The 26,150-nt window shown below is 37.0% G+C and overlaps 3 protein-coding genes across 3 annotated transcripts in view; all 3 read right to left on the bottom strand.

Annotated features, from left to right (window-relative positions):
• The window catches only part of LOC114078908 (olfactory receptor 2AG2-like), a 30,002-nt gene extending 20,868 nt beyond the window's left edge, over positions 1–9,134 (bottom strand). The window contains exon 1 of the mRNA XM_071617142.1: positions 9,086–9,134. The gene's annotated coding sequence lies outside the window, so the exon portion shown is untranslated. The remainder of the gene's footprint in view (positions 1–9,085) is intronic.
• On the bottom strand, positions 2,867–3,790 carry LOC114078914 (olfactory receptor 2D3-like). The gene has a single exon (XM_027919969.2). It carries the CDS (start codon positions 3,788–3,790, stop codon positions 2,867–2,869), a length of 924 nt encoding a protein of 307 aa, XP_027775770.2.
• Positions 9,135–21,126: 11,992 nt separating the features above from the next.
• On the bottom strand, positions 21,127–24,709 carry LOC139707113 (olfactory receptor 2D3-like). Its single transcript, XM_071617140.1, has 2 exons — positions 23,801–24,709; positions 21,127–21,497 (listed from the first exon to the last, which is right to left on the bottom strand). The coding sequence occupies exons 1-2, from the start codon at positions 24,707–24,709 to the stop codon at positions 21,378–21,380; spliced, it is 1,029 nt and encodes a 342-aa protein (XP_071473241.1). The 3' UTR covers positions 21,127–21,377.
• Positions 24,710–26,150: the final 1,441 nt, after the last annotated feature.

Here is a 26,150-nt window from a genome sequence, read left to right as displayed (position 1 = left end):
CCTTTACTGTCGGGCGATAGGGCAGCTCTTGCTGCCTCAGGTGCCCGCTACTTTGGAGTTCCCGTGCAGTTCTCGCGGGGGTTCGGAGAGATTGGACGGAGTGTGGTGAAGGGAGTGTGTTCCCGTGTGGTGTATGCAGTGCGGGTGAGAGTTGGGGAATAAAGAGTTGCTGTTTGAATCTACAAGGCTTTGTGGCTGCTCAGTTATTTGTGCCCAGCCAGACAGTGGCAATATACACCAGCATACATGAAAAAAGTAAGCATGTATTACAGTAGAATTTGAAATTAATGATAAGGAATGACTAGTAGGAGGGTAGAAGATGAACCACTACAAAATAACTAGAGAAAAACTACCATACTAACTAACAAGTATAAATTCTCCGAAAATGAATTCCGATACTTTAAAGACAAAATGATTATAATAAATGTTCTATGTCAGCCTGTCCACATCAGAGTCACACTCTTCATGTTTCCCAGAACCTGTCTGCATTTACTTGGGACCATATGATTGCATTCCAATGAATACAATATGCCCATGTAGGATTTGTTCTCCTTCGAAGCCACAAAACCTACCTGTGAACAACCATTTTAATTTCAGTTTCTGAATATTAACAAGCAGGAAATTCTTGAATCTTCTGAAGGGCTGATTTGTCACTTTGGGTCCACAAACCAGCTAATTGATCCCTCACCTAGCATTTATGTATATAACTTTTACCTGTTCAACCATTGAGATTAAGGTTTATTGGTCTGAGTGATGGTGACTGCTAGGTAGCCAACTATGGCACTGAGGCCAGATCCAACCTCCCTGCTTTTGCAAAGGAAGTTTTCTTGGAACACATTTGTGTTTGTTTTGTCCATGAATGCTCTCCTTCTATCACAGTAGATTGGAGTATTTGGTATGGAGATGTGAGACCCACAGACTGAAATATTCACTATCTGGCCCTTCATAGTAAAAGGTTACTGATCCCTCTGTTTCAGCAAGTACAACTACCTTAGTTTAAAAAAAAATTAAACTAGAATTCAATGACGACATAGGGGGAAAATTTTAATACATTAGGGGTAAGGATAGTGCCTTTTAAAAACTAAAATCTAGATGTTCCTCTATACTGTTATACCCTGTCTCTCACTTCTACCACAACTTTTGCCTGATTAACTCTTTCATATTTCAATTCTCAACTTAAAGTACCTTTTCAGAAATTCTTTCTGTTCCTTTCCTTAAAATCTGTAATTATGTGGTTCTATTATTTTGTTGAAGTGCATTTGCCAAGATTAATAATGTTGTAACTGACAAATTTATATAACAAAACTCTGATATAGAAACTTTTCCTACACATCCGGGTCCTGCTTCTAAGTCTGTGGCTTCTTGTGTCAGACTTGACTGACTACCCTTGGTCCCTCTTGAATTGTTGATACTCTGTGGTTCTGTCCTGAATTTTTATCCACTACTTTTGACAACCTCAAGTCCTATCCAGGATCCCATTAAAGAATTACTTTGTGTTTTTGACACAATGTACAATATATATCTCTTCCATCTTCACTACTCACATGATCCGGTATAGAACCTACTACCTGTATTTTAACAAAACCACCTTATCACTTGGTTTCCTAGTTAATACTTTGGGCATATATCCTTAGGTATTTCAAACTCAAATTGCATTAATTTATTTGAAGCTACCATCTAAATTTTTTATGGGTAATTACTGGGGATTGAACTCAGGGGCACTCGACCACTGAGCCACATCCCCAGCCTTATTTTGCATTTTATTTAAAGACACAATCTCACTGGGTTACTTAGTGCCTTATCTTTGCTAAGGCTGGCTTTGAACTGGAGATCCTCCTGCCTTACCCTCTGAGCCCCTGGAATTAAATGTGTGTACCACCATGCCCAACCCATTTAAATATTTTTCTAGGAAGTAACTCTTTCCTAAACTTTATTCAATACTTCAAGAGAGTATTCCTTAAGCAACAGCATTAGCAGTGGTAACAGACAATCAGTTTCCTAGACCTCCTTTTCTTACCTCATTCTCAGTTTCTACTACCGTCACCATAATTTCTCCAATCTTCAGCAATTTTTTCCCCCAAAATACATGTTGGTCAGATTCTTTAGTACTGAATTCAAGGCACTTTTCAATATAGACTTTTTATCTTCTCAAACCTTCCATTTCACTATGTTCCTATATATGTAACTTTAGAAAATTTAAAATTTGTTGTTACTTAAACATTCTCTCTTTTCAGTATCAGAAACTGTTAAATTTAGAATTAACAGCCATGTTAGAAATATAGCGCCATAAAGACTTTATACTTTGTGTCTATATCCTTAACTCCTAGAATGGTCCCTGGGACATATTGAACACATTCAAGAAATATTTAGTAATTACATGTAGGAATAAAGGAAATGAACCCATTTACCATCACATATTTTCATATTAATGTAATTATTTTATATGGTTGTTTAATTTTTTATATATAGTTATACATCTCCTTCCTTCAGTGTCCTTTTTAGATTGTGTGGACTCAAAAGTAGTTAATCTGTTTGCTTCCCTAGTTATCTTATGTCTCTCTATCTCTATCTTTCCCCCTCCCTTTTTCCCTCTCTATTGCACTTTATTTTACTTTCCTTTTAAATTCGTTCCCATGGTTGTCAAGATTCCCTGCTTTGTTTTATATTTTTTAATTTTTAGTTAACAAATAATGCTCATGTATTTTAAATAGACAATTTGTTGAATTTATCTGAGAAGAGATATAGGAAAATAGAAGGGAAAAAAGTAAAAGAATGGGATGAAAGTTGGAAAACTTTTCAAGAAAATTCTTTCTCTCCGCATCCCTATATTGGTCATCATAATCCAAGATCTCCATCTCCAAAATGATTATTTTGCAGTTACTCTCCGGAAAGCCCCTTTGACATCCTTGTTTCTCAGGCTATAAATAATGGGGTTCAACATAGGTGTTACTGCTGAATAGAACACAGAAATCATTTTATCCCTCTCATTCATTAGCTTGGAGTTTGGCCTCATGTAGGCAAATATTGCTGAGCCATAGAAGAGAACAACAACCATGAGATGGGAGCCACAGGTAGAGAAGACCTTGAGCCTCCCCTCTCCAGAATGCATCTGGATCACAGTGCAGATGATGTTCCAATAGGAGACCAGGATGAGGGAGACAGGAGCCAGGAGGATCACCACGCCCATGGCAAAGATGGCCATTTCTGTGCTGTAAGTGTCTGCTGAGGCCAGCTTCAGGAGGACAGGAGGCTCACAGAAAAAGTGGTTAATGATATTGTTTCCTCGGTAGGGAAGACGCAAGGTGAATGTGGTGTCCACCAGGGACACAAATGCTCCACTGGCCCAGGACCCCACAGCCAGCCTGACGCATGCCCAGTGGGTCATGATGGTGGAGTAGTGCAGGGGCTTGCACACAGCCACATACCGATCATAGGACATCACTGCCAGAAGAGCACACTCTGTACCACCAGTCAGAAGCAGAACAATGATCTGCATTGAGCACCCAGCAAAGGAAATGGTTTTCCTCCTCACCAGGAAGTGGACAAGCACCTGGGGCACAGTGGTAGTAGAGAAACAGAGATCAGCAAAGGACAGGTTTCTAAGGAAGAAGTACATGGGAGTGTGGTGTCTGGAGTCCATGTGAATGAGCACCACCATCAGCAGGTTTCCCAGCAAGGTCAGCAGGTAGATGATGAGGAAAAGAAAGAAGAGCAGGACTTGGGTGTGTGGGTCCTGTGAGAGGCCCAGGAAGACAAACTCTGTCACAGAGGTTTGGTTCTCCTCTCCCATGAGTGTCTGTCCCTGTTTATAGAACAGCATCAAGATAAGAAGTGCAGGGCTGGGGATGTGGCTCAAGCGGTAGTGCGCTCGCCTGCCATGCGTGCAGCCCGGGTACGATCCTCAGCACTGCATACAAACAAAGATGTTGTGTCTGCCAAAAACTTTAAAAATATATATTAAAATTCTCTAAAAAATTTTAAAAAAGATAAGAAGTGCATTAGTTATTTCAGAAAATCTGCATAACTTAGATATTTTTTAATCAACATCCAAAGTTTGGTTTTTCATTTCTATCATATACATAGTTTCCATATGCAAAAGACTAAGTATTCTTTTTTTTTAATTCAACTTTAACAAATGAAAAGCTATTTCTATTTTTCTCAACCTGAATCTTTTATTTATATAGTTTAAATTTTTAAACTTGTACATTTTTATGGTTATATTATGGTAATGTTGTTCATATATATAAGATATATTACTGAATCAGGAAAATAAATATTTTCATCTCTTTAATCATTTAAAACTATGGTATACCATTAATCAAACAAATATTTGCAGATGGGAACAATAGAGGAGAGAGAGGAGATGGAAAAGCCCTAGGAAGCATATTTAATGAGAAGACAGGTCAAAATTTCCCCAAGTCTTGGAGATGATATGAACATTTAAAGCCATAAAGCTCACAGAACCCCAGATGGACTTAACCTAAAGAGATCCCTCCAAAGTTCATTAGAAAGAAGTTGTCAAAAGCCAAACATAGAATCCTTAAAAACAGTGAGAAAACATCAAATCACACATATAATGGAATCTCTATTTGATCTAGAGCAGATTTCTCTGCAGACAACTTGCAGGCCATGAGATAATAAGGTGATATACTAAGAATACTAAAGTAAAAAACAAAAATTAAGAAGACTATGCCTACCATAATTATCCTTCAGAAAGGAAGAAGAAATAATGTCATTTCCATACAAGCAAAACAAGAGGGAATTCATTGCCACTAAACCAGTCTTTCTTTCTCAAACACTGGTTGTACAGAAGGCCCAATTATCCTTCACATCTATTCCTTGAATTTAAGTCCCCAAGATTTCCATTTAAAGGTATTAGAACTAATTATCTAAAATTAATGGTAGCAATATAAGTACCTTGAAAGTACAAACAGCATGCTTAAAAATTATTTTCAAAATGTTGGGGTCTTGCTCAAAGGACAACTAAAAGAATTCAAGGACTAATGAAAATTAATATTTTGAGATAATCTGATGGCATATATAAAGATAAATTTAAAGACCTGATTCAAGCCTTTAACAGCTAAAGAAGTGTGGCAGGACTTGGATGAATAACTGAACATTACAGTGTTATTATACACCAAAATAATCAAGTAAAATTGTGCTGGGGGGGAGATATCATTTGCAATAAGAACAACGCTGAACAAGGTGAACACTTCAGAAGCATTTAAAATGTACTTGAAGAAAATTGTGAATATATTATCTTCAGTTTTATGAACATGATAATTTCTCTGAATTACTCTATAAATTCATAGATTTTTCTAACCAGGTTCACAGAAGATTGTGGTAAGGAAATTAACAATTTTATTCTAAATTTTATCTTGTAAAATAGATTTAAGATAGAAAATGCTGTATAGAAAGGGAAAATGACATGTTTGTTGCAGCACTATTCATAATAGCCAAGATATGGGAGATAAACAAGAAATTGTTCAGCTGATAAATAGTTAAAGAAAATGTGGCATATATACTCATTGTAATAGTTTTTAAAAGGTAATAAAATATTTTCATTTGCAACAAGATGAATGTAACTGGACAACCTTATGTTAGGAGAAATAATCCAGGAGCAGAAAAACAATCAAGTTCACATTCAATTGTCAAAGCTACAGATTTGATCTTATAGAAGTAGAGAGTAAAATAGTGGTCACCAGAGGTTGGGACAGCCATAGAGAACAGTTGGCTAACAGGTATAAAAATACAGTTAAACAAGAAGACAAAGTTCTAGTGCTCTATAGCAGAGTAGGGTGCCTATCGTTAATGATGATTTATTGTATATTTCAAAAGAGCTAGAAGAGAGGATTTGGAATGTTCCCCCAAAAAATGTATAATGTTTGAGGTGATAAATTTATTAGCTTTATGTGTAACAAAATATCACAGTGAATCCCATAGACATATATGATTATTATGTGTTAATTGAAGTAAAAATAAATAAAATTTTTAAAATGAGGGAGTTCAGGAAACCTTGTGCAAATTACAAATTATACTATATATTTCTCTTATTTAATATAGTGTATACTGAGTAGATATAAAGCATCCAACCAATATATATGTTTTAGAACCACAAAGACCTTAGTATAGATGAAAATTTATGATAAAAGTACCATCTTACATATGTGTGTTACTTAACAAAGGTATGAGAGAATTGCTTATTTTCTTTAGAAAATTATGTATACTGGTCTCTGTAGAAGCAGTAATAATTTAATATTTAAGTCATTTAAGTTTCATGTGAAATTACATAGTCTATACATTTGTCTGCCATCCATCCATCCATCCATCTATCCAATCTTTGGGTTATAAAAGCTTTCCTAAATATGTATCAAAAAATAAGGAGGCTAGGGTTGTAGCTCAGTGGTAGAGCGCTTGCCTAGCACTCGTAAGGCACTGGGTTCGATCCCCAGCACCACATAAAAAAACTAAATAAACAAAATAAAGGTATTGTGTCCATCTACAACCAAAAATATTTACTTTAAAAAAATAGTCTGGTATAGTGGTGCATACTCTAATCCCAGTTACTCAGAGACTGGGGTAAGAGGGTCATAAGTTCAAGGCCAACCTAGACATTTTGGTGAGAGTCTGTCAAAAAAAAAATTTAAAAGGGCTGAGGGAGGAGAGAGAAGATGGGAAATTAGAGGAAGGAGGCATTTCTCAGCACCTGACTTACAAAGCAGGAAGACTGCTCCTCAGTGAGGTAGGTAACCAAGGGAATTCACAGAAACTTAATACTGGACTGTGAAAGAAACCACACAGACATGGAAAGTCCGAAACTTTGAGTATAATACAAGAAAATAATATTTTAGAGATGCGCCAGCTTGGCCAACAGCAGCTGTGACTTTGGCAGCTGAGAGGGCGAGGAGAGAAAGGCAGAAAGTGAGAAGACTGCCAAGTGTGGCAAAAATAAATGAAAAATTAAACAGCTTGGGGAAATTAGTGGATTAGCCAGGACAGCTGAATTTAATGGACACAGAATTGGTGGGGAAAGCAGCTTAATGAAAGCCAACCCCAAAAAGGGGCTGATAGTTTGGTGGGAACCAGGATCGCTGGCATGGAAAGCATCCAGCAAGCACAGAAAAATGCTTTAGGGCTCAGAAACTGGTCGCAGCATGGTGCGGGAACCATCTGTAGGTTCTGTGCAGCAGCGAGCAGAGACAAGAGATTTATGGAGAACTCATAAAGGAAGTTGCCAGAGTTGCATGTTATGGTTCCCAGAGTGTGAGTGCATCCGGAGTGACTGAAGAAGGCACAAAGAAAACTGCCCCTGTACCAGACAGGCTCTAGATGCCAAGGGAGAAAGCTCTTTTGGCTGGCGCCCCCTAAGGGCTATTGAGAAGACACAACTTTAGGAGCCTCACAGGAGCATGTGTACTCTAGGGCAGACACCAGGGAATTTATATTCATAGCCTTAAAGGTGAAAACTGTGGAGGTTTAGTTCCTATTCCTTAAAGGTAGATTTTACCAAAGGCCCTAGAGATCCAGATGTCCTGCAGAGCCTGGCATCACCCGAGCAATAGGAGGTGTGTATCAGATCTCTAATAAACCACCACAGAGTTCCAAAGTTGAGCTAAAACTAAAACCTAACTATTGGAGCTTCCAATTTAGAACTTTGCGTCACTCCCACTATAGGAATGCAGAATTTGTCTCCCACCCTGTTCTGGGAGACCCGAAGCTGAGAACTACAAAAAAAAAAAAAAAAAAAAAAACTGAGGGAGGGAGTTCAGTGTTAGAGCACTTACATAGCATGCATGAGACCCTGGGTTCAATTCCCAGTACCACAAAAATAAATAACGAAACTACTTAAAATTAGGTTAAAACTCCTCTATTATTGAAACTCTGCAAAATAAATTAACATTGTCATATAAGTCTGAAATTAGAAATCAATCTTCCCCAACTGTTCAACATTTTAAATTTCAAAATAGCCATACATGAAGACTCTTAGGGAAATAATTATCATGCCATATCAGAATAGCTTGTACTCAGGAATAGTCAACCCACAGGAAAAAAGTCTACTAATAGGGATGGCCCTTGGGAAGTGGGGTTCTATTGGGAATAAGACCAATGGCTGAGGAAAACCTTCTTCTTTGTTGTTTTTATGCCTTTGTGAGTCTTTTGCTTTATTTTACAAATTAACTTGCATTTTCTAAGTAAAAAAATAAAATAAAATAAATTATTTTAAATAAAACATGAATTTTAATAGAAATATAGGTAATCTAAGTAGTAGCAGGGAAAGCCATGATAGAGTAGTGGAAGAACAGAAAGAGAAATTGTGGGTGTGAATAGAAACCAGAATCAGTAGAGGATGCCTAAAAATTAAGCATATAATAAAGTTACCTCTTTCAATAAGCCAGAAACGTGCACCTTATTCTAAACTTATGCTAGGGCAAGTGACTTAGTAGTTGACAAGCAAATGATGTTATCATGTCCACATAATTTGTCATAGAGAAAACTTTTGAGAAGAATTCAGGTCGTGTGTTTGTGCAATTCATACAGACACACATGTATAAGTAACATTAAACATTTAACAATAAGGAGATTTTACATTGATCTTGCAAGGTAGACCCTGACAACCAAGGGATAAAGTATAAAGAAAAACCATTGAAACATTTATTTGCAAAAATACCTTAAATCTATGCACATTTACAAAATAAAAATTGAAAGTAACAATTAGACAGGAAAATGACCATAACATACAAAGCAGATCAATAATTAATATCCTTAGCATAGGCAGACAATATAATAAATTAATAAGGTAATAAATGATAAATACTCCAATAAAAAAGTAGAAGTGTGAATGGTCAATTTCTAATAAATTTTTATCCCTGGAAATTTTAAAAAGACAAACTGAATCAGATGCTTATCACTTAAATTTAAATTAGTTAAAATAAAAATACATGAATATAAATATAATATTTTATAATAAATAAAATACAAAACTACAGTCAAAATAATTTGGACAAAGTGAATCAGTAAGAATACTTGTTAAATATTAACTATAATAAAGTTTTTTTAAAAAAGACAAACACTAGTGCCACCTTACCTGTGATTTTGTTTTCTGTGCTGTCAGTTACTTGTGGTCAACTACAATCTGAAAGTATAAGATGGAAAGTTAGAGGAATAAACAACTCACAGGTGTAAAACTGTAAAATATTCAGAATGCAATTGCATGTTGTCCCACTATGTCTCACTCAGGATGTGAGTCATCCCTTTGTCCACTGTATCTACGCTGTACAAGCCACCTACCATAACTTGCTTAACAGCCATTTAGAATATCATACAGACTGGAGTTATCGCAGTCTTTTTGATACCTTATTTTACTTAATAATGCCCCTAAGTACAAGAATAGTAATATTGGCAATTTATATATCCCAAAGAGAAGATAGAAAATGTTTCTGAAAAGGTAAAAATTCTCAACTTAATAAGGTAAGGGGAAACAATATGCTAAGGTTGCTAAGATCTATACTTATAACGTGGCTATTTGAAACTGTGAAGGTAAGAAATTTGTGCTAGTTTTGCTTTGACACCTAAAAGTGCAAGTTACGGCTACAATGCAGGTTAAGTGATTAGTTAAGATGAAAATGCATTAAATTTGTAGTAGAAGTCATATATAGAATTTGATACTATGTGTAGTTTCAGATATCTACCAGGTGTCTTAGAACATACTCCCTGAGGATACTAGTGCATCCAGACACAAAGGTGGAATGCCCATATAATGAAATACTATGCGTGTCAGTGGCCACAAATGAACTGTGGGTGTGTCTGAGCTATGTCTAGGCAGAGGTGATGCCCTTTGGAGAACTCTTGATGTTTATCTCACCAATTTCAGAGAGCTCTCTTCTCCTGCTCAAAAAAAAAATTCTGTGATTCCATGGAATTTGTTGGTTCAAAAAGCCTTAGATTCAAACTCCCTGGGGTTGGACAAGATCTAGGTGGCTCTCAGAACCTCGAGGTCCCAGATGCCTAGAGGAGAATTGCTGTGGGCTCCAATCAGGCCAATTTCTCGCAACCTCTTCCTTCTTCTTTATCTTTTGTTGTTGTTGGTACTTTGGATTGAACTCAGGGGTATTCAATCACTGAGCCACTTCGCTAGCCCTGTTTTGTATTTTATTTACAGACAGAGTCTCACTGCCTTCTTGTTTATCTTGAAGAACCTTTTCTTACAATAAATCCCTTTGATGTGTTTGGCTATATATTTAAAATTTTGTGGGCTTTTTCTCTTCATTAGGGATCAGACCCATCAGGTGTAATCACCCCGCCCTGTTGTTAAATGATTTTTCATGTCTTTTCTCTTTATTTCTTATTATTACTTCAGACCTTTATTTTCTCATCTGGATCACAACCCCCATTGGGTTAACTGCTCCCTCTCTGTGCAGGACACAATGAGATATGCGGACACTAGAGAAAAAGCAAAATATTTTATGACATCAAAAATGTTTGCAAGACTGGGCACATTGATGCATTCCTATAATCCCAGCTCCTCAGGAGGCTGAGGCAGGAGGATCACAAGTTCATTTGAGACCAGCTTGGCAAACTCAGTAAGCCCCTGTCTCAAAATAAAAACTTAAAATGGGCTGGGGATACAGTTCAGTGGTAGAGCATTCCAGGGCTCAATCCCAAGTACTGCAAGAAAAAAAATTATAAAATACACTTTACATTATAATGCTCATTTTAATATTTGTCTCCCCAAAGTGGACATGTTTGTGTTTTTCTGAGTAATGGTGCTAGAGTAGGTTTTTCTTTTCACCTGTTTTTCTGTGGCATCTAAATATTCTGTAATTAAACTACATTGGTTAGCAACCAGAAAACAAATAATACCTACATCTTCTCTATTATTTATTTCCTCTTTCTCTTCTCTTAATTTACATACTGGAACATTTTACACATCCTTTTTAAGAGTTCATTAAAAGGCCCAGCATTAAGCTCTTTGTAGGAATTATCTCATTTAATCTTCAATAAGACATTTTGCTTTGGTAGTATTATCTGTTGATTTTATATAGATAATGAAACTGAGTCTCACAGTGATTAAAACTAATTTCCCACTGTTCCACAGCTGAGACTGGATCCAAGATCTCTCCATCCTGGCTGCAGACTCTTAATCATTACAAAAGAGCCTTTACCTCTTTTTTCAAAACATGGTAGTTGAAATAACAATTAGTGGTAGAGCAGAGGAAGAGTGAAATCAAGCTCCCTTTCATTTGCTTAACACTAACTCAGACAACTAACTGCCTTTCTGATATTTAATTTTTTGTTGTCTCTGCTTTTTACATATGAGAATCTTTTAGAATTCGTCTTTCTGTGCCTCCTTTATGCCATTTGACATAATGATCTCTAAATTTATCCATGTTTTGCAGCAACATGATTACTTTCTTAAGGACAAACAGTGTTCAAATACAGTTGTCTTCCTTCCCTCAGGAGATACCTTCCAGAATCATCAGCAGATACAGGACACTGTGGATGACACTGAAGCCTATATATAATGCTTTTTCTGTATGTACAATCTTATGATAAAATTTAATTTATAAATTAGACACAGGGAGAGACTGACAACAATAACGAATTACAAAATACAACCCTTCACAATATATTATAATAAAAATTACTTGAATGTTGTTTTTCTCTCTAAATATCTTCCTATTCCATACTCAACATTCTTCTCACAGTAATTTACCAAGGTAGCTGAAACCCTGGAGAGTGAACTTACATACAAGTGGGGATGATTGTGCAGCCGTATTTCACCTCTTCCCACACTTTATTATTTGAGATGTAGTAAAAAACATTTCTAAACCTGAAAGTCTTTCACAAAGTTATTCTGGTTCCTTTGACTTGAACTCCCCATTAATCACCTACAGTCGCCTTTAATGGAACCACTCTCTAAAGTTCTTTACTCACTGGATGAGACAAGAGTTGACCTTTATATTCACAATATCCAGAAAAACATTTCCACATACTTGTCATTGTTACATTGTCTTCTAATTACTCGTTAACATGTTACCAGAGTGTGTTGCTACTTCAAGAATGTCCTTGTAGTATTTATTTCTATCATCAGTATTTCAATATTACTTCACACATACCAGGTTAAATGAATGAATGAACGAATAGGCTAATGCCAACACCCTCACATGAACACATTCACTCCTTCAAGGGAAGTATGAGAAAGAAGAGGGACTGTGTGGGCCACTGAGACCTTGATCTCTGGCTTCAGGATGGCAAGATCTTGACTTAGGAACCACCAGAATTCATTACCAGGTTAACAAGCTCAGGAACTCAACACCAGCCATGTCTCCAAGGAAGAGGGTGAGTTCACTTCTTTTATGGGAAGGGAAGGTGGCTGCCTGCTTTCACATACTGCTCAAAACATCACTCAGCCTGCTGTGGACATCCAGGGAAGTCTGAACTCAACAAGTCCCTGCTTGTGTCTCCAAGACTGAAGGCTCAGATTCTAGCCTGGTCCTATTAGTTCCCAAAGCCCAAATTCAAGTGGCTAAAGAGAATGAGGGAAGAAGCCCTGAAGGGGGTGCTCTGAGACAGCCAGAGGCAGAGGAGAATCTCCAGATTAGTTAGTCTTTAGTGACAAAGGAGAGGCAGTGGGTGTCCACAGCCCTTGCTCTGGTCCTGCAAGACCTTAACCATCCCCAGAGGAGTTGCAGAACAGGATTCATGAGGAACACCTATTATCTATGGAAACCAGCTAGGAAGGGAAGAAAGGAGAGTGAAAAGCAAAGCGCACTTCTTCAAGAAGAGAATCAAGGTTCAGACTGCCTAAAAGGATGAACCTCTCACCCCCTCCCATCATCTTACCCACTCTCACCTGGAGCACTGGAAGTGAGTGCAGTGATGGAGAGGATTGGCAAATGAGGAAAGGTGCAGATTCTGCAGCCTGCTAATTCTTGTCCTAATATGCAACCTCCACTGCAGTTTCCCAAATATGCTGAGGTTCGGACATCATCTTACCCTGTCCCTAGGCAAAGAGTACTATTTCAATATAGGAAACAATCCCAAATCATAAGGAACAAACCTGGAGGATCTTCCTGAAGGAAGTCTTCAAACCTGAGGTCCTGAGAGCTGTTATACTCAGGGAATTCCCTGGAGCAACCAGTGCAGTGAACTTTCTTAACCTTTCTACAATAAAAGATCCCTGGAGTATTTTAAAATTAGAATCACAAGTCTCATCTGATATTGGGTACTACAATGAGATCTTTATATCCACTCTGTGGCTTTCTGGGGTTGCCATATTTCTTGTCAAAATTTTAAAATAGAGATCTTTTGTGGGGGCAGCAGGTACTGGGGATTGATGCCAGGGGGACTTAATCACTGAACCAGATCCTAGCTCTTTTCGTATTTTATTTAGAGCCATGTCTTATTGAATTGATTAGGGCCTTGCTAAATTGCTGAGGCTGGCTTTGAACTTGAGGTCCTCCTGCCTCAGCCTTGCAATCTGCTGGGATTACAGGTATGTACCTGAGGTCTTGGTAAAATAGAGTTCTTAATGATAAAGTGAAAGGCAGCTGGCATAAACATATCATACATCATCTGGATGACACCTCCCAAACTAAGAATAGCCAGGGTAGTTCAGAACCTTTACATTTCTATTCAAAATGTTCAAATTGTCTTCTGCTAAAGAAAAATAAAACCACACACACAAAAACAACAACAACAACTAGAGGTACAGGCACAGATCATGATATCCATATTGTATAAATTAAGGCTTTCCTATAGCTATTGAAGTACAGAAGAGTAGTATGGGTACAATCCGCATACAACACAGGACCATATCACCAAGTCCAACAGTAGAATTCTTGATTTCCCCTCCCAACTTCTTATTTTTTAATCTCCCCACCATCCACTGAATTCTCAGGCTGAAGATCAGCAAAGATTTCAGTCTTCTCTTTTATCAACGATATGTCCTACCTATCCAGCTGTCTTGCCATATCCTTGGCCTCACTATTGGTACATCAGTAGCTCAGACCCTCATCTCTCATCTGGGCTAGAACTCTTACTCATGGATGGACTTTCTTACTTCCGTGCTGTTCTATTACCATTCATTCTCCATATAATTCTCAAAGTGATTTTCAAAACACAATATCATGATGGTTTTCTATTGAAAGTAAAATAAACTCAGTCACATTTTCATGATTTCAAAACTGTTAAAGGGTTGAATTTTGTCATCCAACAAGGTATATCTATGTGAAAGCTCTGAATGTGTTATTAAAACAACAACAACTTTGCATATAGTTTTTGCAGATAGAGATGAGGTCATTCTGGAGTAAAGTGGCACCCAAATATAATGAAGTGCCCTTATTGAAAGAGAGAAAGACAGGGCTGATTTTGTGGCTCAGTGGTAGAGTGCTTGCCCAGCATGCATGAGGCACTGGGTTTAATCTTCAACACCACATAATAATAAAATAAAGATACTGTGTCCACCTAAACTAAAAAAGAAATATTAAAGAAAAAAAAAGACAGGAAGACAGACATGGAGGGAAAGTCATGTGAAGGCAGCATTAGAGACTGGATTTATGCTACAAAAAGACAGGAAAGGCTAGAAGCCACCAGAAGCTAGAAGAAGAAGGAAGGCCCCTCATCTAGAACCTTGAAAGGAAGCTTGGTCTACTGACACTTTGATTTGGGACTTCTGGCCTCCAGAACTAATAGAGAATATTTTTCTGTTTTGTTGTTGGTGGTGGTTTATTTGGTTTTTTGTTTGTTTGTTTTGTTTTGTTTTTGTTGTTGTTTTTTAGTTTTTTTTAAGTCACAAATTTTATGATAATTTGTTGAGACAGGCCCCAGGAAATCAATACAAACACCCTATTGATGTGATTCTACCTCTTTGTATGATATCCTTCATTATCACTCTCTGTTCACTAATTAGTCTCCAAACACATCTTCTAAGTCTGAGTCTCAATCATCATATTCCTGTTCCTGTTCAAGCCAATAGCCTCCCTGTTTCTCTGTCTGGACCTTCTTCTCCCAAGTCTCTCCTTGGTTGTTGCTTTCTTCTCAACATTTTGGCCACAGTACAAGTGCTAAATTCTGAGAGATGTGAAAAGTTCTTTAACTGTAATATAGCCTTCCCTGATCACTCATTTAAAATTGCAACCTTCCTTCCCTGGGTTTATTTTTTTTATAACACTCCTTGATGTATGCTTTATCACCCTTTTCTGAGATTCAAGTTCTATGAAGATAGGAATTGTGAACATCATTCAATACTATGTATTCAACATCTGGAGAGTATATGATAAATATTTCGTGAATATATGAGTTACATATTCACCGAATAAATGAACTTACACTATGCAATTGAAATCAATATTATGCATTACTAAATGCAAAACATACAACCTCTGTCAGCTGAGAAATCTCACAACAGGCCATCCTATGTTTTCCTCAAGTCTCTGCTTCCCCCCATTCTGGTGCAGTGTTCCTTAGGTATCCTACCTGTGGATCAGGCATATGTAGGCACAGTTTGAACCAGTACTCCCATGGGTGTAAGTGGTGAGCCTTATTAGTAGCCACATGGTGCTAATTTTGCAGGCACAAAGAGTGCTTGAGCTGTGAAGTCACAGCTACCTCCACCAAAATTTCAAATGATGCTTCAGACAGTCTTGGAGGCCAACTAAACTTTTCTCCAAAAGTGAGGTTTCCATAGCAAATGTTGAGGGTGGGGCTGACCCTGAGAATTCAGTACTGTAGGCCACCAGTGTACAATACCAGCTTGGGAGACCTGAAGGCACACCAACCCAATCCTCGAGAGCTGCAGCATGGGCCACAGCCAGCAGAGACACAGGAGAGAATTTCCAGAAGTATTGGGGTCCAAATCTTGTCCCAATGTGACCAGAAGTATGATATGGAGTCAAAGATTATTCTCAAGACTCACATTTTAGTGTCACTTCCCTGGTTGGGTTTCAGACTTACTTGTGACTTGTTACTCCTCCTTTCTATCCCAATGCTCCCTTTTCAACAGGGATATCTAGTGTCTGCTTTTCCCATTCTTGAATTTTTTATTTATTCTAATTAGTCATACATGACAGTAATATGCATTTTAACACATCATATATAAATGGAGTATAATTTCTCATTCTTCTGGTTGTACATGGTGTAGAATCTCACCAGTCTTATATATCTTCATAGGGTAATAATGTCTGATTCATTCTAGTATCCTTCCTCCTCCCACGCCCCCTCCCCTCCCTTCACTCCCTTCTGCCTAATCCAAAGGACCTCTATTTTTCCCTAGCCTACCCCCACCTTATTGTAAACTAGCATCTGTGTATCAAAGAAAACATTTGGTCTTTGGTTTGTTAGGATTGGCTTATTTTACTTAGCATAATATTCTCCAGCTCCATCTATTTACCTGCAAATGCCATAATTTCATTCTTCTTCTTTAGGGCTGAGTTATATTTCATTGTGTGTGTATGTATGTATATACGTGTGTGTGTGTATATGTGTGTGTGTATATATATATATATATATATATATATATATATATACACACACACATATACACACACACACATACATGCCACATTTTCTTAATCCATTCATCTATTGAAGGGCATCTAGGTTGGTTCCAGAATTAGGCTATTGTGAATTAAGCTGCTATAAACATTGATGTGACTGCATCACTGTAATATGTTGATTTTAAGTCCTTTGGGTAATAAACCGAGGAGTGGGATAGTGGATTCAAATAAAAACCTTCTTCTCACAAAAGAAAGAATCAATAACATGAAGACAGACCCTACAGAAAGGGAGAAAATCTTTACCACATGCACATGTGATAGAGCATTAATCTCTAGGGTATATATAGAACTCAAAAAACTTATCACCAAAAAAAAATTACCCAATCAATAAATAGGCTAAGGAACTAAACAGATACTTCATAGAAGAAGAAATACAATAGATCAACAACTATATAAAAAGAATGTTCAACATCTCTAGCATTTAGAGAAATGCAAATTAAAACTACACTGAGATTCCAACTCACTCTAGTCAGAATGGCAATTATCAAGAATACAAGCAACAATAAGTGTTGGTGAGGATGTGGAGGGAAAGATACACTTATACATTGCTGGTGGGACTGCAAATTTGTGCAGCTATTATGGAAAGCAGTATGGAGATTCCTCAGAAAACTTGCAATGGAACCACCATTTGATCCGGCTATCCCATCACTGAATTTTTAAAGTACATAACTTGTTTGATCTCACAGGTTAATAGCTGGAGAGCAATGTGTCTCAGTCTTAAGTCTTATAAATGACTCTAAACTTCAAAATTTTGGGGAGCATTGGGGTGCAATGAATGTATTTTTCATGTGAGGACATGGATTGGGGGGAACGGGGTGGAATGCTATGCTTTGACTATGCCCCCTCCAAAATCCAGGTTGAAATTCAATGACAACATAATAATATTAAAAGGTGCATCTCATGAAGAACTAATAATGAGGTTCTCCCCACACTAACAACACTGAGGCCCTTATAAGCTGGATCCACAGTGTACAGCTCACTTTTCCTTTCACCCTCTGCCATGTGAGGACAGTGGTCATTCCCTCTGCAGGATGCAGCCACAAGTTGCCAGCTTGGAACAGCCTTTACTAAACTCTGGTCCTGCTGGCTTCTTGATCTTAACTCTTAGGCTCTGAAACTGGAAGAAATGAATTTATTCTCCTTACAAATTAATCAGTCTATAATACTTGGTTGTAGCAGCATAAATGAACAAAGACACAAGGACTTCTCACAAGACTAAGGAGTTTTATCACAGAGGTCCTGATGCTCCAGACTAACCAATTCACCCTACAGGCAGACTTGAGAGATGTTGATCAGAATTTTACATTAGGAGCTTAATTTTAGAAAGTGTATAATTGAATGGAAAATTAATTGTCATTTTTTATGTTCACAGAGCAAAAAATTCTTCAAAGAATTTGTGTGCTTGATATTCTGATAAATGCCAACCAGTCTGTGACATTCACTTTATGAAGAGAATTTTAACCTAATAATTTCATTTTTGCTGAAGAGGAATCTTATAATTTCAGTATCTTTCTAACATTCTAGTCCCCTTTCTTATTTTCTCAATTAGCAAACACTTCCTGAGCTACCTGTAATCAAGTAATCAGGAACAGCATAATGACAGGGGTTCATTCGAGCAATGGGTTATAAGTGATTTTCTCACTGTAGAAGCAACATACAGCATAGGAGGCAAACTACAGTGACTATGACATCATTATACAGTACCTACTGATATGACCTTCATTAATTGTTGAGAAAATGGACCTATTCTGTTGTTGCCTAGCTTGTTGATGAGAAAATGGACCCATTCTGTGGTTGCCTAGTTTGTGGGGTGATGTGAGCTACATCATCATCATGTATTACAGTTCATCATAGACTGGAATGACATTATGTGGCAAATGATGGTACTTGGAGGCTTGTTACTGTTATTCTTAGTATTGCAATTACCCCTATTTAAAAATTATAATAAGTTATAATTATCTTTGTTCTGAATATTTAAATACTTAAACTAAGAGATTATAAAGTATGTGTCTGGTAGCATAGTAGGTACTGAAAAATTCCAATCACAAGAAAGTGTGAATAATGTTTTCACAATTGAATTAGCAATTGTGGCAGAACAAAGAAGGAATTGGGAGCTGATAGAACTGTCAATTGTGAGAAGTTGATGATACCAACATTAAAGAGGAGTCTTATTGAATAATAAACACCCTGGTTAGACAGGACTGACTGGGGGAAAAAAGTATGTCTCTGACAGGTGGAGGCAGCACATGTAGAATGAATGAGGGCCCTTTCCTTTAGTATAGCTAGAATAGATGTTTTCTTGAAAGAATTACATAAAACGAAACCATAAAGATAGGCTACATTCAGAACATGTAATGTGTAAGGATTATTTTTACTTCATCATTTAAATAGTAACAAGGCATTAAAAATTAAATATGAAAATGGTGGAATGAAACATATTTTTTAAAAAATCATTTTGATGCCTATTAGGATAATGAGGTTGTGTTGGAATAAATTAAACTATTCTTCATAACAAATTGCCTACAATTTTTTCTAATTTAATTCAACAAAGGTGAATTCTCAGGTGACTATTCAGGGGAGCATTTTCCACATAGTGACTGGGAGATTCAAAAACTTCTATCTTGTAGGAAGACCAGAAGAAGAACAGGGAAGGGAGGAGGAGAGGAAAAGAGAAAGAACAGGGGACTGAAATGCAGCAAATTATGCTTTGTGCATGTATGAGTATGTCAAAATGAACCCCACTGCTATGTATAACTATAATGTGCTAATAAGAACAATTTAAAAGAAGAACTTTTCCTCATGTCACTCTGATTCTCTGCTCTCAGCATGCAGCTTCCACAGTTGCCACCAAAGGGACTGGAGAATGCAGAGACCTTGAGGTTGCTCCCATTCACTTCTGACTGGAAATGATACAAGTCCTGTTTACTGAGACTTTATTGGTCAGAAATAATAGTCAATCATCCCTTGTGAAACTTGAAGATAATAGAATATGGGAGGATTCTCTGCTTATTTCAGCAGCACACTGTCTGCCACAATGGGAAAAAAAAAAAACTAATTGGAACATGTCTCTGATAGAACAGCCAAAAGGTGATTACTGACTGGATTCAGTAATTTCTGCAGGAAAGTGCAGAAAAAGGCAGAAATGAGAATTAAAAACAAAATGCTCATTTGAGTTAAAATGTAATGATATAAAGATAATTCCAATGAGAATGGAGTCTGGTATGTTTTGGATTAGTGCCAAAATGTGATGGGTAAACTGCTGTGGATCTGACAACAGGTTGGTACCAGTTCAGACAAGAAAGTTCAGAAATCTGGAGTGAATATTTATAAATATGGCAAATTGGCACTGCTGTGCTTTTGAAGTACATGATCAGTGGGCTTGTTGATGAGAAAATGGACCCATTCTGTGGTTGCCTAGCTTGTGGGGTGATGTGAGCTACCTGCTAGTCATGTACAGCAGGACAATGTGTTCATTCACATTGAATTTTAAAAGTAGCAAAAACTAACTTTTATCATGAATGATTTGAGAAGTTGACCTCTAGATAACAAGAGGAATAGTAGTATCAACAATCAGCTTATAGAATATGGCAGATTGGATAAATGGAAAGAAAAATAATAAGTTTACCTTTTTGGTGAAATACAAAAGTGAAAGGAAAATTAAATAATAAATCCCAAGGGAAAAGTCATGAAAAAGGTACCATAGAACACAAAAAATACAGAATAACCAAGTCTAGAGAGGTTCAGACATGGTTTCTAGGTGGAAAAAACAATCTAATCAAAACCTAAGGGCCAATTAAGTTTATTCAGATGACAAGAGAAGGAAAATAGAAAGCTCAGGAGGCAAGTTTCCCAAAAGAAGTAGTAGTGTGTGCAGTCTAAAGCCAGATGTAGCCATGTATGTCTATCAGCAATCTCTACCTGAACATGAACATATTCAAAATATTATTTTCAATTTTTTTCCAAGATTCTTATCTCAGTAAATAAGACTACCATTTACTCCATTTCCCAGTGCTTAATGCAAGAATTATCTGAACTTCTCTGACTTGTTTTCTATTACAACAGTAATCCTGTTAGCTGTACTTCTAAAATATTTTTCCCAGTTCTGACTACTTTTCTCACTCTCCATAGATACTATTCTGATACAAGCCAGAATAAATTAAAGAAATAAATTTTCAATATAACATTGTAGGCTTTTGTTTTTCTTTACATGTAACTCAAATAGTACTCCCCTCCCCTGGGATTTGAAATACAATTCAAATACCTTGTCCACAATCTTTACTAATTCTAAGCAACATGCACCCAAACCAAAGGACATTACCAGGCATCTTGTTTTATTTTCATCATCATATTTATTTTTATTCAAAACTTAGTTATTTATGCATTGTTTTATTTCATTACTCTCTGATTCTACCTTAAGAGTATGGCTATGGTATGGGTGCCGTATTAGTCAGAGTTCTCTAGATGAACAGAATCAACAGGAAGTATAAAAGGAGATTTATTAGATGGGCTTACACAACCAGAAGCTGGATAGCCCACATGGCCATCTGCAGGCTGGAGAGCCAGAGGAACCAATAGCTACACAGTCCACGATGCTGATGCCTCAAAACAAGAAGGATCAACGATGCTGCCTCAGTCTAAGACTGAAGGCTTCTGGAAACTCCCTGGAGAATCACTGTCAGAGTCCACTTTGGAAGAGTAAAGGATGGAGAATCTGATATCCTCAGGCAGTTGCAATAGCAATCAAGAACCTGTTCTAAGAATCTAGCTTGCAACTGCTGCTACTTATTTGTTCTTCTGACTTATTCCATCCAAGCCTCCAGCCTAATGGATGGTGCTCCCCATGCTTAGGGCAGGTCTCCTCTTCAGTTCACTAACCCACATGCCAATCATTCCTAGACACACCCTCATTGACATACCCAGAGGCCTCTCAATTTTTAACACCTCTTAATCCATCAAGTTGACAATTCAAATTAACCATTACAGGTATCATTGTTGCCTCTACATAAAATCTGGGAATAACTTCAGCATAATATCTACATTAGGAATTTTGTAATTGTGTGTATGTATCTTCATATCTTCACCTGAGAAATAGTGGAATATACCCATTCCTAGATGAAAAATAATTAATACTATTACTTAAATGTTAACTTTATGAATAATCTACAAATTCAATATAATAACTATAAATTTCTAGTGGCATTTTAAAATTTGATCTTGACAAGTTTAGAAGTAGAAAGGAGCCAAGCACGGCAGCACATGTCTGTAATTCCTTGGCGTGGGAGGCTGAGGCAAGAAGATCAAAAGTTCAAAGCCAGTCTCAGCAATATAATGAGGCCCTAAGCAACTTAGAGAGACCCTGTCTTAAATTTTTTAAAAGGGGATGGAGTGGTTAAGCACCTCTGAGTTCAATCTTCAGTACCAAAAACAAAAACAAAACAACACCTTATCAGGAATGCATTCTGTAGCATTTGTGAATCTATAACTACTATGTGATTCTATTATTCAGTTGTAGTAGTTTTTCCAACTTCAATAAAGACTTCATTGTCAAATTCAATAACTTTTTGTTAATCCATAAAAGTCTGAGGCATTTGAGAATCTTTCCAGAAAGGCCTCTTTTCTTGCTGCTTTTGACACATCTTTATTTGGGTCCCCATTCTGAGTGTCTGACTCTTGCTATGTCAGAATTGAATGGCGACTCTTCCTTCTCTTTGACTTGTTGGTAACTTCAAGGTTCTGTCCTGGATTGTTTCCCTCTGCCTTTCAGAAACATCAAGTCTTATCTGGGATTATAATGCACAATTACATTTTTTATAATATGTTGTGTGTGTGTGTGAGCAGATGGAGTATATGATGTATATGGAATATGTCCTTATCCTTATGTCTTTCTATATATACTTCACCACTCTTATGGTATGCTATAAGGCCAGTCACCTTCATTTTAATAAAACCAACCAGACGCTTGGTTCTCTATTTTCAACTTTTGGCACACTTTCTTAGATTTATTAAACACTCCTTGCATATATTTAAGTTTATATTTAAATTCACTTCTCCTCCTCATTTTTCATTTTAAATTCCAGCTTTATTAGTTACTCTAGAAATAGAGAAGTTTATTTCTGGAGCAACAGCAGTGACTAGGCACTTACTGCAGTGGTAACACAGACATCAATAAAACAGTCACAGGCTTTACTGCCATGGTGTTCACAGTCTAATAGAGGATTCAGACTTAAGCACATAATTGCACATCTCCTTTGTGTTCAAAGGCATCTTATTGCTCTAAAGGGCACTGTTTTTATTACTAAGAATTACCTGAAGATTGATTTAAATGGAAATTCCTCAGGTCAACTTCCCCTCCTCGTTCTATACTGAGAAATACTATTTTTAACAAGCAACTCAGGAACCAACTTAGTCTTGCATACAAACTTTGGGCTACACTATTAAGTTCAACTGTCCTACCAACATATAAGATAGACAGACCTCCTTTTCTTACTTTATTCTAATTTTCTATTACTGTTCTCCTAAATCCTCCAATCTTCAGTTTTTTTTATGATTACCTGATGGGCAGTTTCTTTAGTATGAAATTCAAGGTATTTATTGAACTAGACCTTTTGTTTTATTTTCAGCCTCATATGCATTTTCCTTACACATACTATTAAAAAAATCCTACCACTCATTATTCCCTAAATATACTCTTTTCATTTTTAGAAATTGTTAAACTTAGGATTGAAGGCCACATAGAATATAATAAAATTTTTGTGTCTGTATCCTAAGTTCCATCAATGTGCCTAGAATATATAAACCAGGTTAAAAATCATGCAAGAATGAAGGAAATTACTCCATTGCCAGAAACATACTCTTATTAGTGATGATTTGTTGTCTTTGTTTTTTGACATATATTTATGTGCCTGCTTGTTTTAATTTCCCAATTTGCTTATATGGCCTAAAAGTGATTATTTCCTTCCTTCTTTCTTTTCTTTGTTGCCCTTCCCTATCTCCCTGTTTTCTTCTTTTCTCTTTTACTTTTGTTCATTTCCTGTGATTTAATTTAATTTCTTTTCTGTCTACCAAGGTATTTTACTTTGAAATGTATTGAATTGATCAGAGAAGAAATTGGAAAAGAGAAGAAAAAAGTGAAAGAATGGGAAGAAAGCAGAAAACTTTTCAAGAAAAATCTCTTCTCTCCAAGTCACTGAGCTGGTCATCATAATTCAAGAGCTCCATCACCAAAAAAATTATTTTTCAGTTACTCTCCGGAGAGCCCCTTTGACATCCTTGTTTCTCAGGCTATAAATAATGGGGTTCAATATAGGTGTTACTGCTGAATAGAACACAGAAATCATTTTATCCCTCTCATTCATTAGCTTGGAGTTTGGCCTCATGTAGGCAAATATTGCTGAGCCATAGAAGAGAACAACAACCATGAGATGGGAGCCACAGGTAGAGAAGACCTTGAGCCTCCCCTCTCCAGAATGCATCTGGATCACAGTGCAGATAATGTTCCAGTAGGAGACCAGGATGAGGGAGACAGGAGCCAGGAGGATCACCACGCCCATGGCAAAGATGGCCATTTCTGTACTGTAAGTGTCTGCTGAGGCCAGCTTCAGGAGGGCAGGAGGCTCACAGAAAAAGTGGTTAATGATATTGTTTCCTCGGTAGGGAAGACGCAAGGTGAATGTGGTGTCCACCAGGGACACAAATGCTCCACTGGCCCAGGACCCCACAGCCAGCCTGACGCATGCCCAGTGGGTCATGATGGTGGAGTAGTGCAGGGGCTTGCACACAGCCACATACCGATCATAGGACATCACTGCCAGAAGAGCACACTCTGTACACCCAGTCAGAAGCAGAACAATGATCTGCACTGAGCACCCAGCAAAGGAAATGGTTTTCCTCCTCACCAGGAAGTGGACAAGCACCTGGGGCACAGTGGTAGTAGAGAAACAGAGATCAGCAAAGGACAGGTTTCTAAGGAAGAAGTACATGGGAGTGTGGAGTCTGGAGTCCATGTGAATGAGCACCACCATCAGCAGGTTTCCCAGCAAGGTCAGCAGGTAGATGATGAGGAAAAGGAGGAAGAGCAGGACTTGGGTGTGTGGGTCCTGTGAGAGGCCCAGGAAGACAAACTCTGTCACAGAGGTTTGGTTCTCCTCTCCCATGAGTGTCTGTCCCTGTTTATAGAAGAGCATCAAGATAAGAAGTGCATTAGTTATTTCAGAAAACATGCATAACTTAGATATTTTTTAATCAGCATCAAATTTGGTTCTTGATTCCTCTCTTATACTTAGTTTCCATATGCCAAAGACTGAGGTTTCTTTTTTCAGCTTTAACAAATGAAAATCATTTCTATTTTTCTCCTCTTGAATCTTTTATTTATTTACCATTTAAATTTTTAAATTTGTATATCTTTATGGGTTATAATATGGTCATGTAATTCAGGTATACAATGTATATTATTGAATCAGGGAAGAAATATTTCCATCTCTTAAATCATTAAACCTATGTCATACCATTAAGCAAATAAATGCTTTAAGATGAAAACAGTACAGAAGAGGAGATGGAAAAGGCATTAAAAAGCATATTTAATAAGATAATCAGTAAAAACTTCCCAAGTCTTAGGAATGATATGAACATCCAGATCCACAAAGTTCATACAATATGGACTCGATACAAAAATATCCTTTCCAAGATTTATTATAAACAAGTTGTCAGAAGTCAAACAGAATCCTTAAAGCAAGAGAAAAAAATTCAAGTCATACATATAAAGGAATCCCCTCGAGAAGTTTCTCTGCAGACAATTTGCAGGCTATGAGACAATAGGGCAATATACTCAGAGTACTGAAAGAAAAAACAAATCTAGCAAACAATTGCAGGCCAAGAATACTAGGCCTACCATACCAATCCTTCAGAAATGAAGAAGAAATAATGTCATATTTAGACAAGCAAAAGCAGAGGGAATTCATTGCCACTAACCAGTCTTTCCTTTTCAAAAACAGGTTGTAGGGAAGGCCAAATTCTCCTTCACATCCATTCCTTGAATATAAACCCACAAGATTTTCCATTTTAAATTAAATGTTTCCATGTTAAATTAATTGAAAGAATTCAATGAAAAATTTTTTAAAAAGAAAAAGAAAAACACCCAGGCACAGTGGTGCATGCCTGTAATCCCAACATCTCCAGAGGCTGAGGCAGGAGGACCGCTGGTTCAGCCTCAGCAACAGCAAGGTGCTAAGAAATTCAGTGAGACCCTGTCTCTAAATAAAATACAAAATAGGGCTGGGGATGTGGCTCAGTGGTCAAGTGCCCAGTACCCCCCCAATAAAAAAAACAATATCTGTAGATAATTTGATGGTGTACATAAAAACTTAAAAAAACTTGAATCAAGCCTTTAATCACTGAAGAAATATTATATGATATAAGGTTAATAGTTGAACATTCCTGTGTTTTATGTACCAAAATAATCAAGTAAAATTGGGGGAAAAATGTTTTGCAATAGGAAAAATGACATGCTTGTAACAGTACTATTCACAATAGCCAAGATTAGGAAAAAAAAAAAACAATATTTCCCTCAACCATTAAATGATTAAAGAAAATGTGGTA

Source organism: Marmota flaviventris, chromosome 9, assembly GCF_047511675.1.
Source record: "Marmota flaviventris isolate mMarFla1 chromosome 9, mMarFla1.hap1, whole genome shotgun sequence".
Taxonomy (NCBI): Eukaryota; Metazoa; Chordata; class Mammalia; order Rodentia; family Sciuridae; genus Marmota; species Marmota flaviventris.
This window is presented reverse-complemented; position numbering and strand designations above follow the sequence as displayed.

What these genes read in the sequence shown, in the direction of transcription:
- LOC114078914 (XM_027919969.2), bottom strand. Translation starts at nt 3,790, where the DNA reads ATGGGAGAGGAGAACCAAACCTCTGTGACAGAGTTTGTCTTCCTGGGC.
- LOC139707113 (XM_071617140.1), bottom strand. Translation starts at nt 24,709, where the DNA reads ATGGGAGAGGAGAACCAAACCTCTGTGACAGAGTTTGTCTTCCTGGGC. An exon ending in TCAAAGGGGCTCTCCGGAGA is followed by an intron (nt 21,498 to 23,800) that starts GTAACTGAAAAA and finishes ATGGATTAAGAG; the next exon opens with GTGTTAAAAATTGAGAGGCC.